This window comes from Tursiops truncatus, chromosome 3, assembly GCF_011762595.2.
Source record: "Tursiops truncatus isolate mTurTru1 chromosome 3, mTurTru1.mat.Y, whole genome shotgun sequence".
In the NCBI taxonomy this organism is placed as follows: Eukaryota; Metazoa; Chordata; class Mammalia; order Artiodactyla; family Delphinidae; genus Tursiops; species Tursiops truncatus.
Genome location: NC_047036.1, coordinates 111,575,845 through 111,600,067, shown reverse-complemented (window position 1 = coordinate 111,600,067; position 24,223 = coordinate 111,575,845). Strand labels below are relative to the sequence as shown.

The window sequence follows — 24,223 nt, the reverse complement described above, 5'->3', positions numbered from 1 at the left end:
ACAGAGGCCTGAGTTTCCTCCCAAACCTTTCCACTGCCCCAGGTAGGCGGCTCAAGGGGTCCCGACTTGAACCCTGAACTTCACCTCTTAGCAGGGGTGTGGCTTTGCGAAGCTCCATCATCCACTCTGAACTCCAGGGGATGAAAGCAGTGAGGAGAAAATGAAATATGCCCAGCCCCGGTGCCTACTGAGCACTTGCTACGTCCCTTCGGACAGCCAGGGAACACTCGCTGTTTCAGCGAACCTCTACCCCCCGCCCCCGGTGCAACAGAGCCTCACACCAGCCAGCACAGAAAACATCGCTTTATTAACTGCGTTTGCCAACACATGAGGAGTGCAGAGGGGTCGTGAAGACACGGGCCCTAGTGGGGGCTGGGCTCTGGAAGACCCCCAGGAGTGAGCAGGACAGGATGGGACTGGGAGCTATGCGGCAGCGGCAACACAGAATCATGCAGGGCACGCGGGCACCGGCCACCCCCAGGCGGCCATACATTCTATTGCTCGTGAAGGGTAGCGAACATGGACAATGTACAAAAAGGAGAAATAGGTTTTTGCGTTAATGAAAAATACATTTTTTCTCTACAAAGGAATCTTTTCTAATACAAGAAAATAAATATTGCAACATAAGCCAAAAATAATTTAAAATTGCTCTTTTCAATATATTTTCAGTATTTCTCTTGTATATTAACAAATGGCACATCACTTTCATTGAAACAAAGACAGAAGGTGTCTCCTCCTGTGACATTCATATCATCCCCCCACCCCGAGCCGATGTGGAGCACAGAGTGTTGTGCAGCTGAGGGACAAAGTAGCAGGAAGTGCCTTAAAGAACAACCAAGGTCCCAGACTCCAGCCTGGCTCTTTGGCCAATGTGGCCAGCTGGGCCAGAGGCATGGGAAGGGGCCTCCCCAAGGGCCTTGCTACAGGCACCCAGGCCATTCTACAGAGCTTCGGGCATGGGCAGAGGTTGGCCACGTCTGGCAGTAAGCAAGGAAACGCCAGATCCAGCTGCTGCCAATGTCTGTTAGAACCGAGCAGGTGATTCTCTAGGAATTGTCCCCCAAGTCCCATCGTGTGCCCATACACGACACACACAGATACGCCTGCACTCGGACACACACAAGGTGTGCTCTGGAACAGGCTCACACATCCACAGTCCAACACCCATGTTTGGAAACCTGGGTGGCTTCTCCAAGGAACCTGAGACCTTCACACTGCAAATGCTCACACACTGTCAGCGAGTCAGAGCTCATTTAATAAAATAAACCCTTCTACCTTTCTTCTCCTTATTTGTTCTAAAATACATTTATGATCCATAAAAATACTTTCCTTGCACATTATCCTTTCTCACTGTGATGAGGGGGAAGGAGGTGGGCAGTGGGGATTGGGAGGGTGGTGATGACAGCCCGGATGAGCTCCAGAGCAGCTTCTCCCTCCCTGAGGAGGGCCAGTGAGTGTGGACACATACGGTCAAGCGAAAAGATCTGCCTCAGCCTCTGGTCTGGAAAAGGCCTCCTACCTTCTTCCCAGCTTCCCATCTTAAACTCCGAGGCGGCAAAGCCGTCGGCAGGCTGGAAAAAGAGCAAAGGGGCTGTGGCTAATAGCAGAAAGGCCAGCAGTGGGAACCGGTTATCCTTGTCCTCTTTGCAGCCCGGTGGACATCCTAGGGGTGGACAGCTGTCTGACAAGGACAGCTCTAGGGCATGGCCTGGGAGACCCTGGCCAGCCAGCCTTACAGACACTTGGACTCCGTGCAGGATGTGGGCCCCAGGGATAGTTCAATCCAAAGCAAGAGCCAATCGGGAAAAGGGTCGGAATCCAGAGGCCGACTTGAATAGAGGCTCTGAAGAGTGCTGGCTGCCCGGCCTGGCCCACCCAGTCCAGATCCTGGCCAGACCCACTACCTTCCCACCCTGCTTCTCTCCCTACCCTCACCCCCAGGGAGCCCAGACTCTGCCTCAGGATGGATGAAGGGTAAACAGGCAAGTACTGAGTCTACCGGACCCGAGCCATTCCTGGCACTCCCATCCCCCGGCAGAGTTTGGTTGTTCTTTAAAGCTCGTCCCTTTTGCTTCCTGTGAGGTCAGACTGAGCAATCCAGCACAGACAAGGTTGTGGCCCGAGGTGACCCGAAGCACGGGGAAGGAAGGTCTATTCAAAGGCAGTAAACAGAGAATGGGGTTGGGATGCTGATGCTGACACTGCACTGGCCACTACTGCCAAGGCGGGCGGGCAGGCAGACTAAACTCTACATGGTAGCTCATGCCATCCCAACGCCCAGAGTCCTCGAAGCCCACTCCGAGTCTGCTCCGACTGGACAAATCTGTCCGACCCTTTAAACTTAGTCGTTGTCTTTGTTTCCTGTTTTGATAAAATTCACATGAAACTTGAGTGTCGATGATCATGCCACTGTCGTACCTTGAAAATTTGGAGTCGGGGATGGGTGCTCGAGTCGCTTCCCCATCCCGACGATTTGCGCTTCGTGTGTCACGTGGGGGCAACCCCATGGGAACACTTTTGCCACGCTGGTTTCGCCATCAGTCTCCTCCCACAGTGAGTCTCAGAGTTCAGGAGAGCTCACAGCGGGCCCAGCCTGGGGATCTGAAATCCAACACCAGCAGCAGAACAGCATCCTCGTCCAAGAGCTTGCGCTCGCCTCCCGGACGTGTGCGATGAACATGTTTCTATACTTGGTTGCTAAAGAGCTCCGTTTAAAAAATAGTCCAAGTGACAAGTTGTCAGGTCCAGGCTGTGCTGTATTATGGTCAAAATATTCTTTGGCATCCACAGAATGATTCACTGGACTTTTGCAAGGTTCTTGTTGGAGAAGTTCTGGCTTTACCAGTGGCAGAAGTGATCCAGGAGTAATTCATAAAAGAAAGAAAAACACGTTTTCACTGAATTCCTTGTTTTGTTTGTTCCCTGAGCTGTCACCCTGGGGCCACTCCACTGAAACTCTTCAGAGCTACTACCTGGGACCTAGAGGGTGGGGTGGGAAAGGCAGGACGGTGATGGTGGGGAGGGAGGGAATGGCTGGGAAAGGGGGTTAAGGCTCGGAGGGAGAGAGGAACCAGGGAGATCCAGCAACACTTAAAACAGCCCCAGCAGGCCGTCACTGACGCGTCCTGGGCCCCGGGATCCCACTGCTTGTTGGAAAGAGGAGTTTCCAAAAGGAAACTGAGGAAGAAGCTCATGTCTTAGCAGGACTGGGAAACTTGAAAAGGCAAGTGGTCTGGTCTGGTCAGCTATCTGGGAGTGATCAGACCTCGGCCGAGACTGGCCCCAAAGGAAGGAAGGAAGTTGGAGTCCCAGAGCGATTCTCTGCAGTGGGCGAGTCTGAGCCCCACGCCCCCCATCTGGGCACTGGCCCTCCCTTGCAGCCCTCCGCCGGCACTGGCGGCTGGCTGGCTGGGAGTCCCCTGAGAAAACGGCACAGCTCAGGAAGGATTCTGGGAAGCCCTTCCCAGAGCCGCCGGGCTGGGCGCTGGCAGGGGCAGAGCAGCAAGGGAGTGGAGGGTCACGGGGTGGGCGGGCAGGCCTCTGATGATGTGGGTTGATCAGGAACGGCTGTGGTTCCCTTGGAACCAGCAGGCCCTCTTCGCCCCCTCAGTGCTTTCTCATATAAGCTCGTTGTGCTTGTGACAGTGAGTAGACTCTGGCTGGGTATCACTTATTATACTTCCTTGGGGATCAGTGGAGTGCAGCAGGACCCCCCAGATGGACCCCAGTGGGATTTGGGGGCAAGGCGGGACAGGCCCTGGGCTGGCCCATCTGCCATAATAATGCCCAAATGACACTCTGTGTCACCCAGTGGCAGCAGGCTGGAGTCCTGAGCTCTTCTTCACCTTGCCTACGTGTAGCCAGGAGCCCAGGAATACCGCATGGGCCGGGCGGGGATGCTGCCGCGGCAGGGATGGTGCCCAGGACCTGGTGTGGTCCTTGTGGCCAGAGCCATGTAAGGAATCCTAACGTCCTAGGCCAGCACAGAGGAAAGACAATAGTGTGGAATTCGAAACTCTCTTTATATTAAAAATAAAACCACAACAGAGTGGCAGCCTCGAGGGTCTGAGACACTCAGCAGAGATTGGAAATGGCAGTTGTGACTGGGCTGAGGCCTCGTGGGCGGACCAGAGCAGGGCCCAGGACAGGGGTAGGGGGTGACTTAGGAGGCCAGTACCCCCATGCGGACCACCTCCTCAGCCCCTGCTTCCCGGGGACCCCGCTGCACCCCGCTGTCCTCGGCCTCCACATCTGAGTCGCTCATCTCCCCGTCAGAGAAGTAGCCATCAGTCTCAGTGTCAAAGTGTAGGCTGACCTTTGGCCTCTCGGCCACAGCAGAAGGCGGTCCTGTCCCGGCATCAGGCCTGGCACTTGGCGACCTCCGGGTTCCCCTGCTCTCGCGGGGCGGCCGAGGCCGGCCTGAGGGCTTGGGACTCGCCGCAGGGCCAGGCACTTGGACATTCGGGTCGGCAGCCATTGGGGCCGCCTCGTCCGGGGTCTCGGGGGCCAGCGGTGGGGGGCTCTCGGGAGCTGCTGGGACGGGACAGTCCTCGGCCGTAGGACTGGATGGCAGGTGAGAAGGCGTTCGCCGTGGTGGCTTCCTGGCAGGTGGCCCCTGACCCCCCTTGCCGCTGCCAGCATCCTGGCCCCAGGGCTTCTTGGGGGTTTTGTCTGGAGTCGTCCGTGAACCGGGCCCATCCTGTGGTGGCTTCTTCTTGGCAGGCAGGCGGGTGCGGCCACGGGTCTTCCTGGCAGGGTCGCCAGGTCGCAGTGAGGGGTCCCGCATGAAGCTCAGCAGCGTCTCCTCGTCCTGCAGCAGCTCCTCCGACAGCAGCCCCGGAGCAGGGTCCTCGCGGTGCCCGTTGTTTAACGACCACTCGCTCATGGCCATGTTCTCTGCCGTGATCTGCACCGACTGCGCCAGCCAGCTGTTGAAGAAGGTGCCGTCGATGGGGAACGAAGTGGACAGGCCTGGCCGAAGGGAGAAAGAAGGCAGGTGAGATGCCAGCAGGTGCGTGTCCCACTCTCCTTCAGGAAGCCCTCTCTGACCCTCCCCTGCACACCACCATACCTTCCTCCCTCTTTCCCTCTGTGCTATACCCTGTTGAGTTATCTTGTTTCGTCCATCCATCCTGCCAACACCGCCAAAAAGCAGGCTCCACACCAAATACCCCTCTCCCCAGAAGGACGTCCTGCTCCTGGGACAGGCTTCACAGTTTGAGAAGCAGAGCGTAAAGTGAAAATGTAGGCTCCCTGTTCAAAAATTTTAAGAATTTCAAAGTGGCAACAGCAGAGCATGAAACCAAGCGAGGGCCCTTCGAGATTGCACAAGGTGGACGCCCAGGCCTGCCCATCACCCTGTATCCTGGGGGCATAAGGGATGGAGGAAGGGAGGAAAGCACCCTCAGGCCACCAGGGGGCACTAGATTTTCATGTGTCGCTTCTCAGAGCTTCCAAAGCAGGTAACTTGGATATGGGCGTCAGGCGTGAACCGGACAGCAAGGTATATCTGGGTAGAAGGTCCCTTTTGGATGCCAGGGCCAGCTCCAGCTATGGGCCCTCCCTCCTTTACTGAGGTCTTGGGAGGCGGCAGCTGGTGAGACTGGGCTTCCCATTAGATACCAAGTTGTTTCCTTCCTGAGACTGAGGAAAATAAAAGATGACCTGGGGCTTCTACACTAGAGGTGAGGTCGGGAAGGGGACACCACGCCTGCCCTGAGAAGTGCTCTAGAGGAAGCATGTGACATCCTAGGAGACAAAGCCCAAGGCTGAGGGTCCCTCTAGGACTGCTGTGCTTAACGGGGCAGCAGGTCTGTGACAATGAGATGGGCTGGGCCAGGGCCACTCCTATGAGTCTCTCTGGGTGGCTCCCAGAAGATTTCCTGGGGCTGAAGGGAGGCCCATTTGAGGACATTCTGGCAGAGGGGGACAGGGACAGAGAATTATGGCAGGCCCTCACCTCCCAGCATGATGCTGGGTTCCTGGAAGGCCCAGGATGGCCTAGCAGTCCCTGAGCTCTTGGGCCCAGTCTCCAGTCTACAAAAGAGGAACTCTCAGGATGCCAGACCCCAGCCTCCTTTATGGCTGGAAGGAGTGCGTGGGCAAGCAAGGGCCCGGCTACCCCTCTCGGGTGTCCCACTCTGCAGCAGGGATGCTGGTGGTCCCCATGGCCTTTCGTGGGGAGCTGCAAGTGGAGTGATGGTATGAGCCTGGCTGTGTGCACCAGGCCACTCACCAAGCTGCCCCAGGACTGAGTCGGACCCTGCCTTCACTTTCTCTTTCTTCTCGGGGCTGCCCTTCGGACCCTCGCGGCCTTTCCTTTTCGAGTCGCTCTTCTTGCCCTTTGCTCTCCTCCCAGACCGCTCTGCGTCAGGGAAAGAGAGAGCAGGAGGGAGATGGTTACCCCAAGCAGCCCAGCCGGAACTAAGACCACTGTGTGGCATCCAAGGAGTCCTCCCCATCAGCCAGTGCCTTGCCTTCTAGGTCACCTCCTCCTGGCTCTGAGCCACGTGGGACCTGGGATAACTGGGGCTCCAGTGAGTCGGGGAATAGCTAGTGTGGGAGAGAGGGGTAACTGCCCTTGAGGGGCTTGGTGAGGGGCACAGGGCCACGAGGAGGATGGAAGACTGCTTTGTAGGACCTGGACGTCTGATCTATATGGCCTAAAGATCTCAGGACAGAGTCCTGGTGGGTGGGAAGGCTGGAGGTGAGTGGACAGGGCAGGGCCTTAAATGCCAGGCCAAGGAGCCAGACCTGAAGGTGGACAGGACACTCTGAGGAGTCAAGAGCCTTGGGTTCTACTCCTGACACAGCGGTCAGCGCCCTTGAGCAAGCCCCCTGCCTCGCTCTCCTGGTCTGCTTTGATGGGAGACTCAGGGTACACACCTGGCCCTCATATCCTTTTAGTCCATGACCACATGGGTCTGGGGAGCCGTAGAACACAATGGAGCAGGGGAGGGACATGTGGTGGTGGGGAGCTGCCAGGAATCTTCTCCCAGCTTCTCAGCCAGAGGCTGGAGGGCTTCCTGAGTAAGCGTTTAAGAGAAGGTTGAGGAATGTGGCCCCAACTCCGGGAACCTTCCCAACTCTGCTGTTAATTCCCTGTGTAACCTCAGGCTAGGCCTCAGTCTTCTCATCTATCACATGGGACCAGTGCCTAGATACTTCAGAGAGGGGCTTCTCAAGTCCCCCACTGCCCTCACCATGGTCTGAGCTCCTTCCAAGGGCACAAGACCTTGCACATCTGACCCTGGCAACCCCTCGGCCTCACTTCAGACATTTTCCTTCTGCCCTAGTTGCAGATATGCCAGTTTCCCTAACAAGACAGCTATGGCCTCCAGGTCTCCAAATATGCAGTTTCCCTGCCCTGTCCTTCACCTGGTTCAGCTCACAGCTTAAATACACTGCCCCTGGGAAACCTCCTCTAGCCCTCTGGCCAGACAGGCCTCAGCAATATGCCTGTAGCCCATGTCTCACCCTACGGGTCAAGCGTCACAACACTGAGGGCATCAGCTTCAGAGGCCAACTAATCTTCTCTCCAAATGCCCTGCCCTGACCAAAAGGTGGCCTGTTGCTGCCACTCAGGTCTAGGAGCTGCGAATGTCTCCGGCTCAATGCGGGGATGCCGACCCTCCAAGCTCCGGACCATGGTTCTGGAATCCTGTGCCTGTGAGCACTGCACACCTTACCACTCTCTGCCGCCTTCCTGCAGTTGAATGTGTGGCCATAGTGAGTCCTAAGAACGCTGAGATGTTCCGGCAACACCACCACCATGAAGCCAACCCTGATACCTCTGTCCCTGCACTGGCACCAACGGCAGCCCCTTGGACACCACTTTCCTTTGTCTTTCCAGATGGTGAGCTCCACGAGGACAGGAAGCCTGTCCATTCAGTCCATGGCAGGGTACTCGCAGTGCCTGCCACAGAGCCCGGCATCCTGTCTATACTCAATCAGCGCTCGCCGAAGGAACCGACAGATGAGAGGGAGCCTGGAAAGGGCAGCCAGGAAGCTGCCATAGTCCTTGAGGTACACGGTCAGCCCTGACCTCTACATGGCTGTGACCCACCATGACCCAGCACCTGTCCTGGGCAGTGCTGGCTTCTGGGGCCAGAGTAGGTGGTGATTCCAAAGCACAGTCGAGGCAGCTCAGCTCTTGGGCAGGGGTGGGGCAGTAGCAGGTTCTCAGTCATTGGCTCTGGTGGTGGCCGGGCAGCTCTCCTCCCTCTACTCCAGGCCCAGCCTGACCCACAGGCTGAGCTGGCAGCGGCAGCCCCTGGCTTAAAAATCTCTCCATCCAGCTACTTCTGCTGCGTACAATTCAACATTAGAGTACCATTTTCTGGGCTAAGCACTGCCTTCCTTAACATGTAAACAGTCCAGGAAGGGCCCTGTTGTCCAGCAATATCCACAACTAATAAGTAAGACCACTGTCAGAGCTTCTTTGACCTTTGACTTCCAGATCTGTTAAATGCATGTGATGGCAAAAGCGTAAGAGCTGCCTTCTTCAGAATCGAAACGCAGGCACACAGGGGTTCAGGGAAGCTCGCCAGCTTGGGCCCTTCCTGCCCCAGCACCAGCACAGAGGCGCTGGGACTTCTGGTTTGTACCTGTTCACGTGCAATTTCCTCCTGAACCACTATGGCCCAGCACTGCCTGAGCGCCCTGTGAACCAGAAAGCTCCCCGAGGGCAGATCCGATGCCCACATTGCATCTTTGGCTCCTTGCCTGCCAACACACACCTAGGACCCCGGCAGGGCCCCACCTGGGCCTACTAACTGGATACAGAGGGTAGGGGTGGGGGCCCGTGGCCCCTGACCCTGTACACATGCCGCATCAGGCCCCGAAGACGCACATCCTCACTGGGACCCAGCCCCTTGAGGGTGTGCACAGGAGGGGTGGCGGCGGCCGGCAGGGGGGACGCCTACCTCGACACAGATCCTGTTCAATAAGTTTCATCTGCAGGTGGAATATCTGCTCCTGGAGTTTGCAGATGGCGTGTTTCGTTCTCTCGCGCCTTGTCACCATGTAGCACAGATTTCTAACCTGAGGAAACACAAGAGAGGTTTTCCACCTTACTCACAAGCAACCACCCGGACCTCCTAGCTCTGAGGGGCCACCACTGCCTAACCTGCCCAGGACATCTGGGAATCAATACCCAGGCACTGAATGCATCCTCAGCCCTGAGCTGCAACACTCTGATCCAAACCACGGGGCCAAGGCTGTGTTTCGGATCACAGCCAGCAGGGAGAGCATCTGCGGAGCTCAGGCGGGCGACTGCCTTCCTCTTCTCGGCCTAAACTTCCGGGCTGAGTCATGCCAGTGCCCAAGGCCCTTCCAACGTGGCTGCCCTGTCCTGTATACACAGTGCCCCAAGCCTTGTGGGGACCTCGAGAGGTCACCAAGTTCACCCCTTGGCTCCTGTCCAAGGCTTCTTTCCATTGAAGAAACTTTAGCCACAAGCACCCGGGCAAAAACCACCTACCCTGAGACACGAATGACTGGCACATGAGTAGAGAGCGCTCCAGCGGAAGAGCTCTGAGCGGACGGGCTGTGCCTGATGCACAGGGGTCCAGCCCGCAGCTGACCCGGGTCCACTTGCTGCACTGGCCCTGAGCCAGGCCCACAGCTGCTCTGGTCAAGGGCCCAAGTGCACTCGGCCATAGTCGGTCGGCTAGAGACAGAACTCCTCGTGGGGAAGGGCAGGGCCTCCCTGACTCCCTCAGGCCAGCTAGGAAGAGCCCCTTAGGGCCTGGGAGACCAGCTTGCTTAGCCCATGGGACAGGGCCCACCCTGTAACTGGTCTGGAAGCACCTGAAGGATGCGCCGCATTGCTCCCTGGCCACCTGGCACCTCCCTAGGCCCAGCGCGCCATCCCTCACCGGCTGCTCTCAGGGTACGTCACACTCTGGGACCAAGACCAGGCCTCCTCCCCGTCAGGACACTGCCTTGCTCTAGCACTTCCTCAGGTTGGGTCACAGTCTCCAGCAGCAACAGGGACAGCTGGCCAGAAAGCGCGGAACCGGAATCCCGGGTCCCACCAGATTCTACCTCCAGCTGGGTTCCGTCTTCAAGGCTGAGTTCAGTCTTCATATCCTTAAACTGCCTGGGCATGACTTGAGAGTTCCAGAGCCCCTGCCTGTTGTCATGACCATCACTTCTACTGCCCTGGGGTAGCCGTTATCAGACCTCTCTGCTGGCGTGGGCCTCCTCCTCTCCTTCCTGAGCCTAGTCGTGAAGGAGACCCTGGAACACCTGAACCAGGCTAGCAGGCCTCTGGAGAACAGGTTCTGCACGGACTCTCAGCAGTACTCCGTACCCCAGCCTAGACTGTTAACACCAGGCTCTCCTGTGGCCAGCACCTCCCCAAGGGGCAGCCACCTGGCCCGGCCTGCCCTTGCTTCAGCTCAATGGCACCGTCTGACTTCCTTGCAGATCCTGGACTCCTCCCACATGTCCCTAAGCACAGGCTTGTGTTGGGCCCTGGGCTCAGCTACGAGCAGTGCCACCAGGGCCCCTTTCTTCTGAGAGCTTGCTGCCCAGCAGAGCAGAGAGATGCTGACCAAGTACTGACCCAGGCAGCCCTGACCCAGACTTGGGGGTGGTGAGAAGGTTCCCTGGAGGAAGGGGCAGATAGGCCAGGTGGGAGGTGATCACAGAGGGGCACAGGCTGAAGACAAGAACCCAGAGTAAGGCCAGGTAGGGGAGAGGAGAGCAAGGCCTTGTGGCTAGAGTGTCAGGCTCTGAGGCCTGACTGAGCCAGGTCAGGGGGAACTGTGGAGGGATGTGGGTGGTGGTGGGGACCAGGGAGCAGGGATGTGTAAGTGCTGAGACCCAGGAGTCATCCTTAAGGACCAGCCCCTCCTCATCTGCTCCACAGCTGATCCATCAGTATGTCCCATCAGTCCTTCCTGGTGAACTTTTTTTTCTGGCCGCTCTGCACAGCTTGTGGGATCTTAGTTCCCCGACCAGGGATCGAAGCCGGGCCCATGCAGTGAAAGCGTGGAGTCCTAACCGCTGGACTGGAATACCACAGGGAATTCCTGTTCCCGGTGAACCTGACTCCCTCCCATCCCAACAGCTCCCTCCACCTCCCGGACACCCCCATCATCTTCACCTGGACAGCCAGCTGTTTTGACCTCTCTGCTATCCTGGAGCAATATTCTTGAAATACAAATGTAAATCTTAAAATGTAAATCCTCCTCCCCTTGAAACCTCCAATAGATTCTGCACTGGGTTGAATAGTGCCCTTTCCCAAAATTTATGTCCACCTGGAACCTTGGATGTAATTAGTTAAGATTACACTGGATATGAGTGAGCCCTACATGCAATGACTAATGTCCTTATAAAAGACCATGTGAAGACATACTGAGAGAATGCCATGTGATGACAGAGACTGGAGTCATGGGTCTACAAGTCACAGAACACCAAGGGTTGCCAGCAACCACCGGAAGCTAGGAGAGGGGTATGGAGAGTTTCAGCCTCAGAGCCTCTAGGAGGAATCAACCCTGCCAACACCTTGATCTAGAATTTCTGGCCTCTAGAACTGTGAGAAAACAAATTTATGTTGTTTAAAGCCACGGAGTTTGTAGTACTTTGTCGCAGTAGCCCTAGGAAACAGATATAGTTTTCTTCCTGTCACACTTAAAAAACCCAGAGCCATAGCTCAGACCCTTGCCCAATCTGACCTCCCACTGTCATCCTCACAGTGTATGTCCCACAGTTCTCCAAGCTCCAGCCGCACTGCCCTCCAGTCCCTTTCTTTCTGTGTCCAGCCCACTTCTGCCTTGGGGCCTTGATATATATCCAACTCTTGGCCCCAAATGCTCTTCAACCCTCTCTTCCCAAGGCTAGACCTCATCCTTCAGGTCTTGGCTCAAATATCACCTCCAGAGGGCATTCCTGTCCACCACATCTAAACAGCCCAACCTTGTTCTCCTCATATCCTGGTCTCTTTCCTCCTGGCAGTCACGTGGCCAAGTACGCATGGGGACAGTAGGGATGAAGAGAGGTGGATGGGTTCGTGGCTACTTTGGAGGCCTAAGAACAAGCCATTCAATATTTCCAGCCTAAAAACAGATCAGCCAAGGTCTACTTCCTATTAAAATACAGATGTAGGGCTTCCCTGGTGGCGCAGTGGTTGAGAGTCCGCCTGCCGATGCAGGGGACACGGGTTCGTGCCCTGGTCTGGGAAGATCCCACATGCCGCGGAGCAGCTGGGCCCGTGAGCCATGGCCGCTGAGCCTGCGCGTCCAGAGCCTGTGCTCCGCAACGGGAGAGGCCACAACAGTGAGAGGCCCGCGTACCGAAAACAAACAAACAAACAAACAAACAAAAACAGATGTAGTTTCTTTCTTTCTTTCTTTTTTAATCTTTTCGAAACACTAGAGCAAGGTTTCTTAAGGCAGGCTCAAATGAATCACTGGCCAAGATTACCCCCAAATCCCTGGGGGTGGCTGGTTAAAAATACAGATTCCCAGGCTTGGGGGAATATCAAACTCTCTGGAGGCGGGGGCCCTCAAATATACATTTTACACAGCACCATGGAACCTAAGAACTGCTGTCCTAGGCCAACGGCCTCCAAAGTGAGCTGCATGGGCGATTGATTTTGACAGCTCATCACAGCATAGGAAGAAAATATTAGAACTTCTAGTGTTTGGGGTTTTTTTTGGTGCTATTAGAAATTCTGATTAGGTTTGCTTTTATAATATACCATGGAAGATATAAATGAGATACTAAAAATACAATACATTGGAGGTAAATGCTCAATTTTCTTTCCATGATAAGGGTACATACATTACACAATCACTCACGTCTGGAGATTCCTGCTACGGAAGATTCTGTGAGAATCCCAATGGTGCCAACATTCTTTGATTGGTACTTTGGTCACATTGTGACCCCTTATTCCCACTTCACCCTGGAATCGTCAATTACTTCTCTAATTTCTCCCAAGATTCTTGGTAATATAGCTACATGTTACTGAATGTTGTAAGATTCCTCTTCCATGATGGTTTTTGGGGAAAACTATAGATACCACCTTAGAAGCCCACCCAGGCTATCAGACTTCTTACATTGTTCTTTTCTTATTATAAAGACAAAATGTTCTCTTTAAAAAAAAAATTAAAGAGTACAAAAAAGAATCAAGTGGAAAAGTCCCCCTGAACTAGAGCAGGGATCAGTAATAAAAGCAGGTTTTACTTTTTGATAAAATTGTTTTGATAACAGCAAGTTTTGCAAAGAGAACCTGGATGTGGGCTGAGGAGAGGAGAGGGGCAGGGAGGACTCCCAGCCAGTTATCTTGAGCTAGAATGGACCAGTGTAGGGGGCATTCATGGAGCCTGGGGAGGTTGCTGTGGGGACAGTGCATACTGGGCATGAGATGCTGGAGCTGGGGAGGCAGGTGTGGGCTGGAGCCAGCCTCCTGATGGGGAGTAAAGCTGTGGAGCAGATGCGCAATGAGAGGTCAGACCTAGTGTGGTGAACGACCACTGGGACCAAGGAGGACTCAGAGAGGGAGCAGAACTGGGGTATCAGGGGGAGTCTGGTCAGAGCACCCACAGGAAAAGTGTTTCAAGATCAAGCGCATGCTTGACTGTGGCAACCACTGCTGAGAAGGCTGGGGGATGAGGATGGAGAAACGGGAGATGGAGGCTGTAGGTGGCCCTGGTGGAAGGTTCTGGAATATGGTGGTGGCAGGAGCCTAAGCAGAGTGAGAAGCAAGGAAGTAAGAACAGTGAGGGATGACAGAAAAGGAGAGAGAGTAACAAGGGTGAGAAACCCATGACTAGAGGGACACGGGGAGGGAGGACTTGCTTTTGAAGATGGGAGAAGGTAAAATGAATATGGACACTGGAGGAATCCTGGAGACGGAGAGCGGGTGAAGACAAGATAGATACTCCTGTGCTGCGGGGTGTGGGCTGGAAAGAAATCCCTGGGGGGCGGGGAGGGGAGGACATGGGAGAAAAGGGCAGAGAACGGGTACAGAGGGCACCACTGGGCAAGGAGTTGGACGGTTCTGGTCTGAGGAACAGGAGGTGAGGTCTGCTAAGAGACAGGGGAGCCCTGAGGGAGGGGGGCAGGGGTGCAGACAGGTGGTAATGGGGGAGCCCAGAATGCTGCTGGCTAGTGTCCCACCAAGGCTGGCTGGCAGGCACCCTGGGGGGCTCACCTGCTCACTGCTATAGGATCGCTCCTGGTGGGCTGAGTGCCTCCTACTGGGTGAGGCTCTGCCTGGGGTGTGGCCTTTGCACAGGTGCAAGGGACTGGCAGTGAGCTAATGCCACATGGGGTGGGAGTGAAGAAAGCAGGGGACAGTGAAGGAGGAACTGAGCAGGGAGAATGGGAGACTGTGGTGAAGAAGGGGGATTGGGGATTCGGGGCTACTGACCCGAAGCAGTTGGAGGGGGTGACAGGGTTTGAGTGGGTGGAGGGGCTAATGGGTTGGAAAAAATCCTAGAGTTGGGAGCCATGGGGTTGACGAGCTGCAGGCTGGAGGCCACAGCTGCCTGGGACAAGATAGGCTTTGGTGGGAGGTCAAGGAGACACAACCCAGGCACTGAGGACAGAGTAAACGAGGTGTGACAACTGCTGAGGAAAGCAGGTGGCGAGTGTGGGGGAGGGCAGGACCTTCCTCTCCTGGAGAGAGCTATGGGGAGTTCCTACATGTCCATCCCCTGGGGCGTGTGTGTCTGAAAGCTGCCCCTGCCCTCTCGGCTCCTCTCAGGCCAGGTGAAACCTTCAATAAACTCCTGGTAACCAGATCCAGAGCCACAGGCAGTGAGGCCCCACGTAGCCCAAACTACCAGCACAGTTGCTAGGGGACACCAACCGGTGTTTGTTGGGCTGATCGCTGATCATCAGAGCTGCAATTTTTTTGTCAGCTGTGAATAACTCTGGGAGGCTGCAGTGGCCATGCCTGCCTGTGCTGCCTGCCACAGCTGAGGCCTAAGGCTGAAATTTTAGGAGAGCATATCTTCTAGGCTGACCGTAAAATGGGATTTCATGCTGGTGGTAGCACGACCCCTGCTTCTCTCAGCAAAACTCCTGCCTTGGGAGGCAAATCAATCAGGGAGGATGCATGATTCCTGGGCCTTAGCACTGGGCCTGCCCTTTCAGTCCTCCCTGGAGCCCTCCATCTGAGCAGCCCACCCTTCTAAGACACAGAACAGCAACAATAACCACCACTAACAATGGACGGTAGTGTGCTAAGCTCTATCCCCTATCTTTTCCTGGGATCTAAGGTCAGCTAGATCCTTATTCCCATTTTACAGGAAAGGAAACTGAAACTCAGAGAAGTAGAAACTATAACTCAGAAGGCACAAAGCTGGAAGTGCTGGAACTGAATGTAGACCCAGGCTACACACAGCCTCAGTCTCAACCCCTGCCTTGAAGCCTCGACGCATCCAGCCCAAGCTGGCGTGGTGCCCAGAGACAGGCTGGATACTCTTGACTGTTGGCACAGGGTCATGGTCAGAGACTGGGCCTGCTGGCCAGGCCACTAACAGTCATGGGTCTTTGCAGAAAGCCTCCCCCATGGCATAGTTCTCGGCCCTGTTCACTCACTCGAGTCACCAGCGCATGGCCGTGAAACGATCTGAGGCTGGACCGGAGGGGGTCAACGGGCGCATGGCTGTAGGACTTCCTCTCCTCAGCCTGCCAGGGCTGTGCACTCCCTGGCCTTGCACTCAGCTGGTGCCCTTCAGCCCAGCCTGGAGGCTGCTGGAGAAGCAGCATTTTGACAGGGCCCTCCTGAACCCTGCCAAGGCTGGCCCTGCCCTCCTCTTCCTGGGGAAGAGTGGACCAACTCACACCTGGAGGGCTTTGTGCCTCAACCAAAGGGGTCTGTGAGGCACAGACCCAGGAGCCCCAGAGCTACCTCAGTATCCTAGCCCATGACAACCTCAGGCCCTGGCTTCACCTGTACCAGCTGACAATGGGGTCGAGAGGTCGGGGGACTGAGAAGGGAGTACTTTTGCCCAGGAAATGTACAGAATAGAGAATAAGCCAACAACTCTCTGACAAACTCCTCTCCTATTCAGGCCCCAATTCAACTCAACTCTAGAAAACACACATTCCTCCAAGGCTTTCTTCACCTCTCTGAGCCCCACCTTCCCCATCTGCTCCTTATGGATGGCAATATCTACCTCTCAACTCTTTTTCCAGGATGATGGTTCAATAGGTGAGCCCGTCCCCTGACCTCTCCACGCAGCCGAGCCAGGGCCAGACATGTGGGCTGAGCAGCACAGACCAGGGAGGTCAGATGTGATGAGTCGTTTGGAAACAGGAGGGCTCAAAGCAGGGTGTCTGTACTCAAGACCCTGCGGGTGGAGACTCGAGGGTGGCCTGAGGACAAGTGTGGAAGCAGCTCTGGTCTCGGAAGGATTTGTACCTGATGGCCCTGGGAGACAGGAGGCTGGGCTACCCGGGAAGCGGTGACTGCAGCGCAGGTGGCCCTGCTCTCTGTCGTGGCTGGAGCCGTGGACATTTGGTGATCCCCCTGCCCCCCACCTTCTGACCTGGTGGCAGGCTGGCTGCCAGGCAGTAAGCTCCCTCCCAGGCCAACAGGGTCATTTCCACGTGACCAGGCCTCAGGGCAGATGCGTGGGGTGCAGGAGGGTGGAGAAGCCGGGTCCAGTTTCAGAGCCTCCACCTCCGTGCCCCCCTGCCCCGCCCCGCCCAGCCCACAGCACAACATCTGCTGAATTGCTCTAACCATATTCTACAGACGCGCCAACTGAGACATGCCTAAGCAAAGCAGCTTGCCTTAAGTCCCACAAAGCCCCCTTGATGCTTCCACCCTGGCTGTCTCCCAGCATGGCCTGGGCAGCGGGCAGGCATGTGAGTCTGTGTCCCCCGGACATGACCCCTCATACTCCGAATCCTAGAACTGAATGTACCCCAGAGGAGAGGCCAGAAGAGCACCTGGGGTTCAGAGGACTGGATCAAGGACTTGGGACACCCTGCTTCATCCTTGGGGTGCCCCCAACTTGGGGGGTGGTACTTTATCAGCTGGAGGAGTCAGGGGAGGGGTACCAAAAAAGCCAAGTTCAAGGGCACGCTCCACAGAAGGCAGGACTCTTTCCCCTTCTTTCTGGGAGGAACAGCAGGCATTAGAGGCTCTGGGGGGCCTCCATGCTCTAGGAAAGCAACTCTCACTGGTCCCCAACCTCCACGGCCCAGCCCAAACCCGAGGTGTCTGCACGTCTTCCTCATCTCACTCAGCCCCCAAAGCGATGCGCCTGGACCAAGGCAAGATCCCCTGCCCCCCAGGGCACAGCTGAGGGCTTTTGGCCAACCCGCTCACTCCATCTGGGCCCTGTGATTCCACCTCCAGGGTGAGCGTTTGGAATCTGCAGCCACAGCAGGAGAGTCCCCGCTTAAAACACTTCTGCAGCTTCCAGACACACTTTGGTCCACCCACCCAGCCCCATCCTTCCACTCCACACAGGCCGCAGCTGGTCTCCAGCCCGTGCCTCTGCTCACACTGTTTCCTCTACCCAGCACCCCCAGGAGCTGCACTCACACCTGTCTTCCCTGCTTTGGCCCAGCATGTGCTTATTACACTGATTCAACTCACTTGTGATTCCCAGCTCCTCCCCTGCCTCCGACTCTAAGCAAAGCACGTGTGTTGGGACCAGGCAGGGCCCACAGAGACCACCAGGAGTCAGAAGCTTGGGTCCTTGCCCTAGCCCTGGTGTTTCCCAGCCTCACAGTCCTGGCAGGGGCCCCACCCTTCACCAGGCCTGCAAAAGGGCTGGGACGAGAGGGACTCAGAGACCCCAGAGCTGGATCCTCCCCTGTTCTACAAACTCTCAGTTACCCCAAACCTGTCTGAGACCCCGAGGCCCTCAGCGCCTTGGCCAGAGCTCACAATGTGTCCTGGTGAACCATGGCTGCTCCAGGGCAGCGAGGGAGGGGTGGAAAGGCCTCCTGGGTTGCCCACCGGGCGGGCGGGCTGGGGGGCGGCAGGGGGACTCACTCTCTCCAGGTCCTGCCGCAGGTGCGTGAAGAGCTTCAGGCGGCGGTAGAGGACGTCCTGCTCCTGCTGGGCCAGGTTGTCCACCTCGTCGGTCTTGGGCGTCAGCAGTGGCTGGTTGGCGTTGGCTTTCCTCTTCAGCTTCCAGTACTGGTAGATGAAGTCGACCAGCACCTCAGCCAGGTCCAGGCGCTCAGCCACCTCGGCTGGCTCCACCAGCTCATAGAAGTCTTCCTCCAGCTGCTGCAGCCGTTGCTTGCGTAGGGTCACCTTCTCCAGGTCCTCGCTGGCTGGGCTGGGCTCCACGGGTTCGGACGTGGTTTCACCCCGTGGGCCCCCATCACTGTGCTCCTGGCAGAACGACTTGAACTTGACCTCGTCGTTGTCTGCTAATATAGTCCTCATTTCCAGGCTGTGGTCAAAGGCGCATGTGACGTGGAATGCCGTGACGCAGGAAGGCATGGAACACTAGAGGGAGAGGAAGGGCAGCGTGAGGTATGAGGGGAGCCCTGGTGGGAGGGAAGAAGAATGTGGGGCATCCCCCAGGGTTACACTGAGAATGCAGAATGCTGGCAAGACCCTAAACAAAATGGCACGGGCTGCCAACATCCTGCAGGTTGTGGAGGGAGTCATGGAAGATGGGAAGGGGAGCTCTGGGGGAGCTGGACAGCATCATATACCCTGGGGAAGTCAACAATCAGATGACTGACAATCCCTCTGGGGACAAGCTGCACTTCTGTGCGGACAATGACTTTGGATCTGAGGCATCGAAAGAAAGAGGCTGTTGATGGGTCCCTGCCTCCTCTGCTCCTGCAATGTTATCTAAGATGGGGAGCTGTGCCCCTCCCTTGTCCTCTGGGAAGAGGGGCTGGAGTTGGGTCCCTTCCTTCTTCTCCTGTCCAGGCAGTTAGGGCCAACTCAGGGCCTGAGTTGCCTGGGATGATGGCTGTGGGTAGCTGACAACTGTTTCAGCAATAACCCATCGAAATCTTAGTGGCCGTTTACGCTGCACTCACAAACCATTCTGAAAGTCTTATAAATGGGTGGAGGTACATCTAGTGCTTACAATGACAACTGTTCCTGAAGAGACAAGGGAGAGAAAGGATGGCCCTCCCACTTCCCAACCTATAGGCCAGGAGCATCAATATCACATGGGAGCTTGCTAGAAATATGCAAATTCTCAGCCCCACCTACAGATCTACAGAATTAGGACCTCTGGGGGGTAGGCCAAGCAATCTGTGTTTTAACAAGTCCTCTGGGTAATACTGATACGCCCTAGAATTTGGGAACCGTTACTGTCAACAAACTAACACAGCCCTGCCATGTGTAGGGAGAGCCTGTTAGCTTAGTTGGAGGAAAAGTTTGAGTCTTACCCCTCTGACATGTCAAGTTTGACATCAGAAGAGAGGTCAATGTACTTATTAAGCCCACAGACCCTTGCTCTTGGGGAAAGCCCCCTCACTACTGTAACGGGGTGGTGAGCCTGGCTCCCCAGGCCTGTGACCCATGCCTAGTGGAACTAGGGATGGAGGAGTGCCCGGCAGGTGGGGTGCTGGCTCTGGTCCCTGTCCCAGGCACATCAGTGCTTCTGTCTGTAGCACCATGGGGCAGGTGGAGGGTGCTGGCAGTGGCCTGCTTTACAGGGTGTCCCAGACACACCCCTCTGTGTAGCTGGCTCCTACATGGGCTCCCGGGCAGCAGCGGGGTGAAGGGGCTGTGTACCTGGATGCAGGTGCCCGTGCACTCCTTGCAGAGGCTGCAGGACAGAGCCCAGCGGCTGGCTGGGATATGCGAGATCTTGGTGATGGGCTCCATCTTCTCGGGGCACCCGATGCTGACCTGGGGCAGGACACAGGGAGCTGCATCAGGTCTCTCATCCCCAGCCTGCCTCCAGGGATCACCTAAATGGGGGGCCTGTCTGCTGAAACCAGGTGGTGGGCAGACACAGCAGTGGGAGAATCCCAAGTCCTTCCTGACTTCCCAAGTTGACCACGTTGTGTTAAGTGTGTGCTCTAGAGCGCCTAGGCTTAAACTGTGACTGGGAGAGTGCGCTTCCGTGTGTGTAACTGACTGAGTGTATGTGTGCCTGTGACTGTGTGAGTCTCAAGACAGAGATGCTTCCATGTGCAGATGAGTACATGCAAGGTCCCCCTCTCCTTTGTACCTCAGGCCTTTGTTTATAGCATCTTCAGAGTTCTTATTAGAACTTGAATTTATTTTACTTATTTTTCTGGGTGGCGACTATAGGTCCCCATGGTAGGATCTCTTCTTGGGGACCTCCAGGGCTTTCCTGGCCAAGCGGGATGTGTCTTTGTTTAGCCCCTCCTATGGGGACAGGGCTATAACCATGGCCATCTCCTGGGCACAGCCCACTCCTCAGCCCCAGAGGCAGGGTACATTTGCCTTCCTACTGCCCATGCCTGAGGAGGGAAAAAGGGCCCCTGTCCAGAGATCCTGAACCAAAGAGCCCCCACGGTAGGTCCTTGTTGATCCTCTGTGTCCCTGCTGTGCCGAGACCAGGTATACTCAGAGGTAGTCCCAGACTTCAAGATGCTGATGTGGCCGCAAGCGACTATTGCTGACATAACCACTATGATCACAGAAACCTGTGATGTGGGTCCCAGCAAGGACTTTCAGACGGCGAGCCCAGGAAGGGGAGGGGCCACCTGCTGACAGGGCCACCTGGCTTGCTTCCGGGCACAGGCAGCACTGGAGTGGGGCCTCATTCTGGGTCAGGGCACACAGCAGGGAGAGAGCTGAAACGCCAGCGAATGTCAGCATTTCACATTTCAAATAAGACAGGAGCCCAGGGCCTCTGCTAACTCACTGTGGGCTCAGCCCATCGTCCATGGTCCCCCGCTAGACTCAGACCTGGGCCCACCCCCCCATTCCAGCCACAGCCCTACTCTCCAATTTTCATCAGGCTCCCCACCTGATTTCCTTTTAGGTCATTTGGCTTATTTTCATTTTAAAAAAAGCACTTGACCTTGGTTGGGACCACCGCCTAGATTTGGGTAGACCCCCAACCTGCTTTCCCCTAGAGTCAGCTGCCTGACTTCTGTCCAGCTCTCACACCACCTGGATCCCCCAGTTGCTCATAATCCCATTTTCCCATGGAAATAGCCACCCAGGTTCTGCCTAGGTCCATGGGTAAAGTTCCCTGTGGGCTGCTGCCTGAGCTCTTCCCAGGCTCGACACCTGAGATCTGCCATTTAACGTGGCCCATCACCTTCTTTTCCTAGTGCTCTGCCGTCGGGGTTCTGAGTTCTGTTCAGACCCACTTCCCCACGGCTGTGCCCCAGGGCCGCCCCAGCCCCACATCTGCCCACCTCAGGAATCCACAGAGCGCAGCTGACGTGCACCCACTTGGTCCCACTTCTAGTGGGCTTCAAGGCTCCTCCTCGCTTGGGGCAGAGCAGGCACTTCGGCTGGACACCCAGGGCACACGTCCGGCACAACCAGCTGCCTGTGGGCACCTTGAGGATCCCGTAGCATGCCTGGGGAAAGAGCAGGGTGGTCACAGGTCAGAGGCATTGGCCAATCTGCGTCTGGTCAGCATTCGGCTATAAACAGTCCTCTCCCCAGCCGAAGCCAGGAGCCACGGAGTGACACTGCTACTCATCTCTGCCAAAGAGAGCTCCTAAGGGACTAAAATGCAAGGGCTCCAGGGATTCTCTTTGCGTGGGCTGTGCGTTGAAATTTCACCATCTCACAGTCCTCCGTGAAAGGGCTCCGCTCTGCCCTCTGCTGGGAGGTCAGTCACTTCGGCAGAGGTTCCTAATCGGGGATGGATTTCAGGGGCATCCATGAACTCCCTTCAACTGAATACAAATTTGGGTATGTACGCTGCCCGAGGACAAGGCCCAGAGCTTTCATCTTTTTTCACAGGGATCTGTGATCGGGCACCCTTCTGGTAATACCTAGGGCTTATGGATCTAAGAGCTGCTGGGTATAAGGGACGTAGATGAATGAGGAGGGTGGTGCACTGCCTACCAACCTGCCAGCCAGGTGAAGCCCTTTTAAGCTCCCTGGGTGCTATTCAAGCAGAAGTGGGTAAGGGAGGGCCTCAAAGTTAGGGCCAGAGTGGGTCCACTGGGTTCCAGTCAGGTCTTCTACATCTTCTACAAACAAGGCCCAGAGATGCCCCAGACCTATAGCCTTGGGGCCCAAGATCAAGAGGGGAGCCTAGTCAGGCGGCACCTGGTTTATAATACCAATACTGTTAACAAACACGAACAACTCTTACTATACCATTCTAACCAAATGACTCATAGTAAGGAACTTAATCCTCACAACAACTTACTTTTATTTATACTTGAGGAAACAGAGGCTCAGAGAGATTAAGAAACTTACCCAAAATCAAATAGCTTGCAAAGGGCAGAGCCATGGTTTGAAACCAGGTGGCCTGGCTCCAGGCTCTGCTCTCGATCACTACACTGTGCTGCCTCGTTGTAAGTTCAGGATGGTGAGGAGGGGGTAGGGTGCTCAGTGCGGAGAATCTGAGGGAGGCCGGCAGGACAGGACAGAAAGACCATCCAATGGGCGTTACTCAAATCTGGCTGAGGGGGCTGAGCCGAGGGGCCCTGGGTATCCCTGGCACCACGGGCATTCACGCCATTCCCTTCCACCCCCTTGCCCTCCTTCTCAGGGGCCCGTGCCCACAGTGCTGCTGCACCCCTACAGCCAGGGTGATCGGGTCAGGCAGGGGCCTGCCTGCACAGCATGGGGACGGCAATGGGGGCTGCCTACCTGGTGCACGCAGACGTTGCATTTGTCGCAGAAGACCATCTCGTTGCCATCTTCACCCTCGGGAGAGCGGCACACGTCACAGACGACATCCTCATCATACTCGATGCCCAGCCCCTCCTGCGTCTCGATGGCCCGCGCCATGTTCTGGTGGCACAGAGTCTCCAGCTCCTCCAGCACGCGCTCGAGCGTCAGTTCATCCAGCTCTGGCCTCTCTGCGAGGACAGCAGGGCAGGGTGTCAGGAGCCTGGCCTCTCAGGGCAGATGTACAGGAGGGCTTCCACCCACTCACTGGTTGCACTATCTCAGGACCCCAGCTCCATGGTCCAAAAACTGACTGCGCTGGACCACGCAACCTCAAAGGCCCCCGGGGCCTGGTGTGGTGTTGACTTCAGACACTGCTTGTGACCACACACATGCTTGTGTACACACAGATACCATGAAGTGTCTCTGGGATGCAGCCGGCTCCGCGGGGAACCCACTGCTCGAGCTATGTGTATGGGGGGGACCTGGGAAGGTGGCTGAATATGGCAGAGCGGGCCCTTCTTGGGACATGGTGGGCTCCAGCCGGAAGGCCCATACCAGCTGACCCTGGCCCCATTTGTAATCCTAGACTCCTAGCGCTCACTCAATCTTCATGCAACAGTCACACTTACTACAGTATTCCCCCAAACCGTATAAATGACATGCTCTTATTGCCTCCACCTGAGAGCTACAGACATTGAAGCACAGTAATCAGTAACGCAGCAGGGACTTTCCCCCCAGACCTGTGGCGTGCCAAAGCCCAGTGATGGCCACTGCCCTCCTGAGGGTGAGGATGCTGGGGTTCAGAAGAAAACCCTCCTTGGTCTGCCCCCACCCCATTCTCAGCTGGCGGGTCACCTACCCATCTCCCTGAGCTCCGAGTTGATGAGTTCCAGCCAGTAGGCGTCAATCTCGTCCAGGTCATAGCGGCTGCCCCCTGGCCAATCAGGCTGGGAGCCCTCACCAAGGTCGGAGCCGCTAGGGGACACCTGGGTAGGGGGGCCTTCCAATGGTGGAAGAATCCTAGGAAATCAAGAGAAGGTGTGAGGGGAGGGTGCCCTCAGCCTGCTACTCTTGCTGGGTCTGGGGGCCTTTAGCAAGTTGGCCAGCCTGGCTGAGGAGCTAGTGAGCAAGTGAGGTGTGAGACTTTGATGCCGAGCAGGGCCCACCTCCTTCCATTCCCTCCTCCCACCCGCCCACCCTGCAGAGGCTGTAGGAGGCATTCCAAGTGCTGTCCTGGGCAATGCCCAGCCACTTTGGGACCAGGGGGATAGAACCAGCTGGCCTCCAGGTCCTTCAGCGTACCCCTCAAAGCTGGGGAGAGGCCAGGGATTGCTTCCAGGCCCTCACAAGCTCTGGCCCCTCCTCCACCAAGAGCCTCAGGGGCACTGAGGCCAGGGCTCCTCTGGGGTGAAGAGGATGCACCTGCTACAGTCTCAGGGTCACACTCCAGGTCAGCCCACCCCCAGGCCATGGCTCTGC

At 56.2% G+C, this 24,223-nt stretch overlaps 1 protein-coding gene across 15 annotated transcripts in view; it reads right to left on the bottom strand.

The window, feature by feature from the left end:
- Positions 1-288: 288 nt before the first annotated feature.
- The window catches only part of JADE2 (jade family PHD finger 2), a 51,984-nt gene continuing 28,049 nt past the window's right edge, over positions 289-24,223 (bottom strand). For 10 of the 15 annotated variants that reach the window (XM_073802528.1, XM_033853183.2, XM_033853177.2 and 7 more), the window contains 9 exons: positions 23,604-23,764; positions 22,721-22,932; positions 21,301-21,468; positions 19,694-19,810; positions 17,975-18,439; positions 8,925-9,042; positions 6,236-6,364; positions 4,316-4,971; positions 289-2,836 (listed from right to left, as the gene is read on the bottom strand). In XM_073802528.1, coding sequence (XP_073658629.1) covers positions 2,561-2,836; positions 4,316-4,971; positions 6,236-6,364; positions 8,925-9,042; positions 17,975-18,439; positions 19,694-19,810; positions 21,301-21,468; positions 22,721-22,932; positions 23,604-23,764 — 2,302 coding nt within the window. In that variant the 3' untranslated portion in view covers positions 289-2,560. Of the gene's footprint in view, positions 2,837-4,003; positions 4,972-6,235; positions 6,365-8,924; positions 9,043-17,974; positions 18,440-19,693; positions 19,811-21,300; positions 21,469-22,720; positions 22,933-23,603; positions 23,765-24,223 lie in introns of those variants that run through there. The other 5 variants (XM_073802533.1, XM_073802531.1, XM_073802529.1 and 2 more) reach the window with 5 other exon arrangements.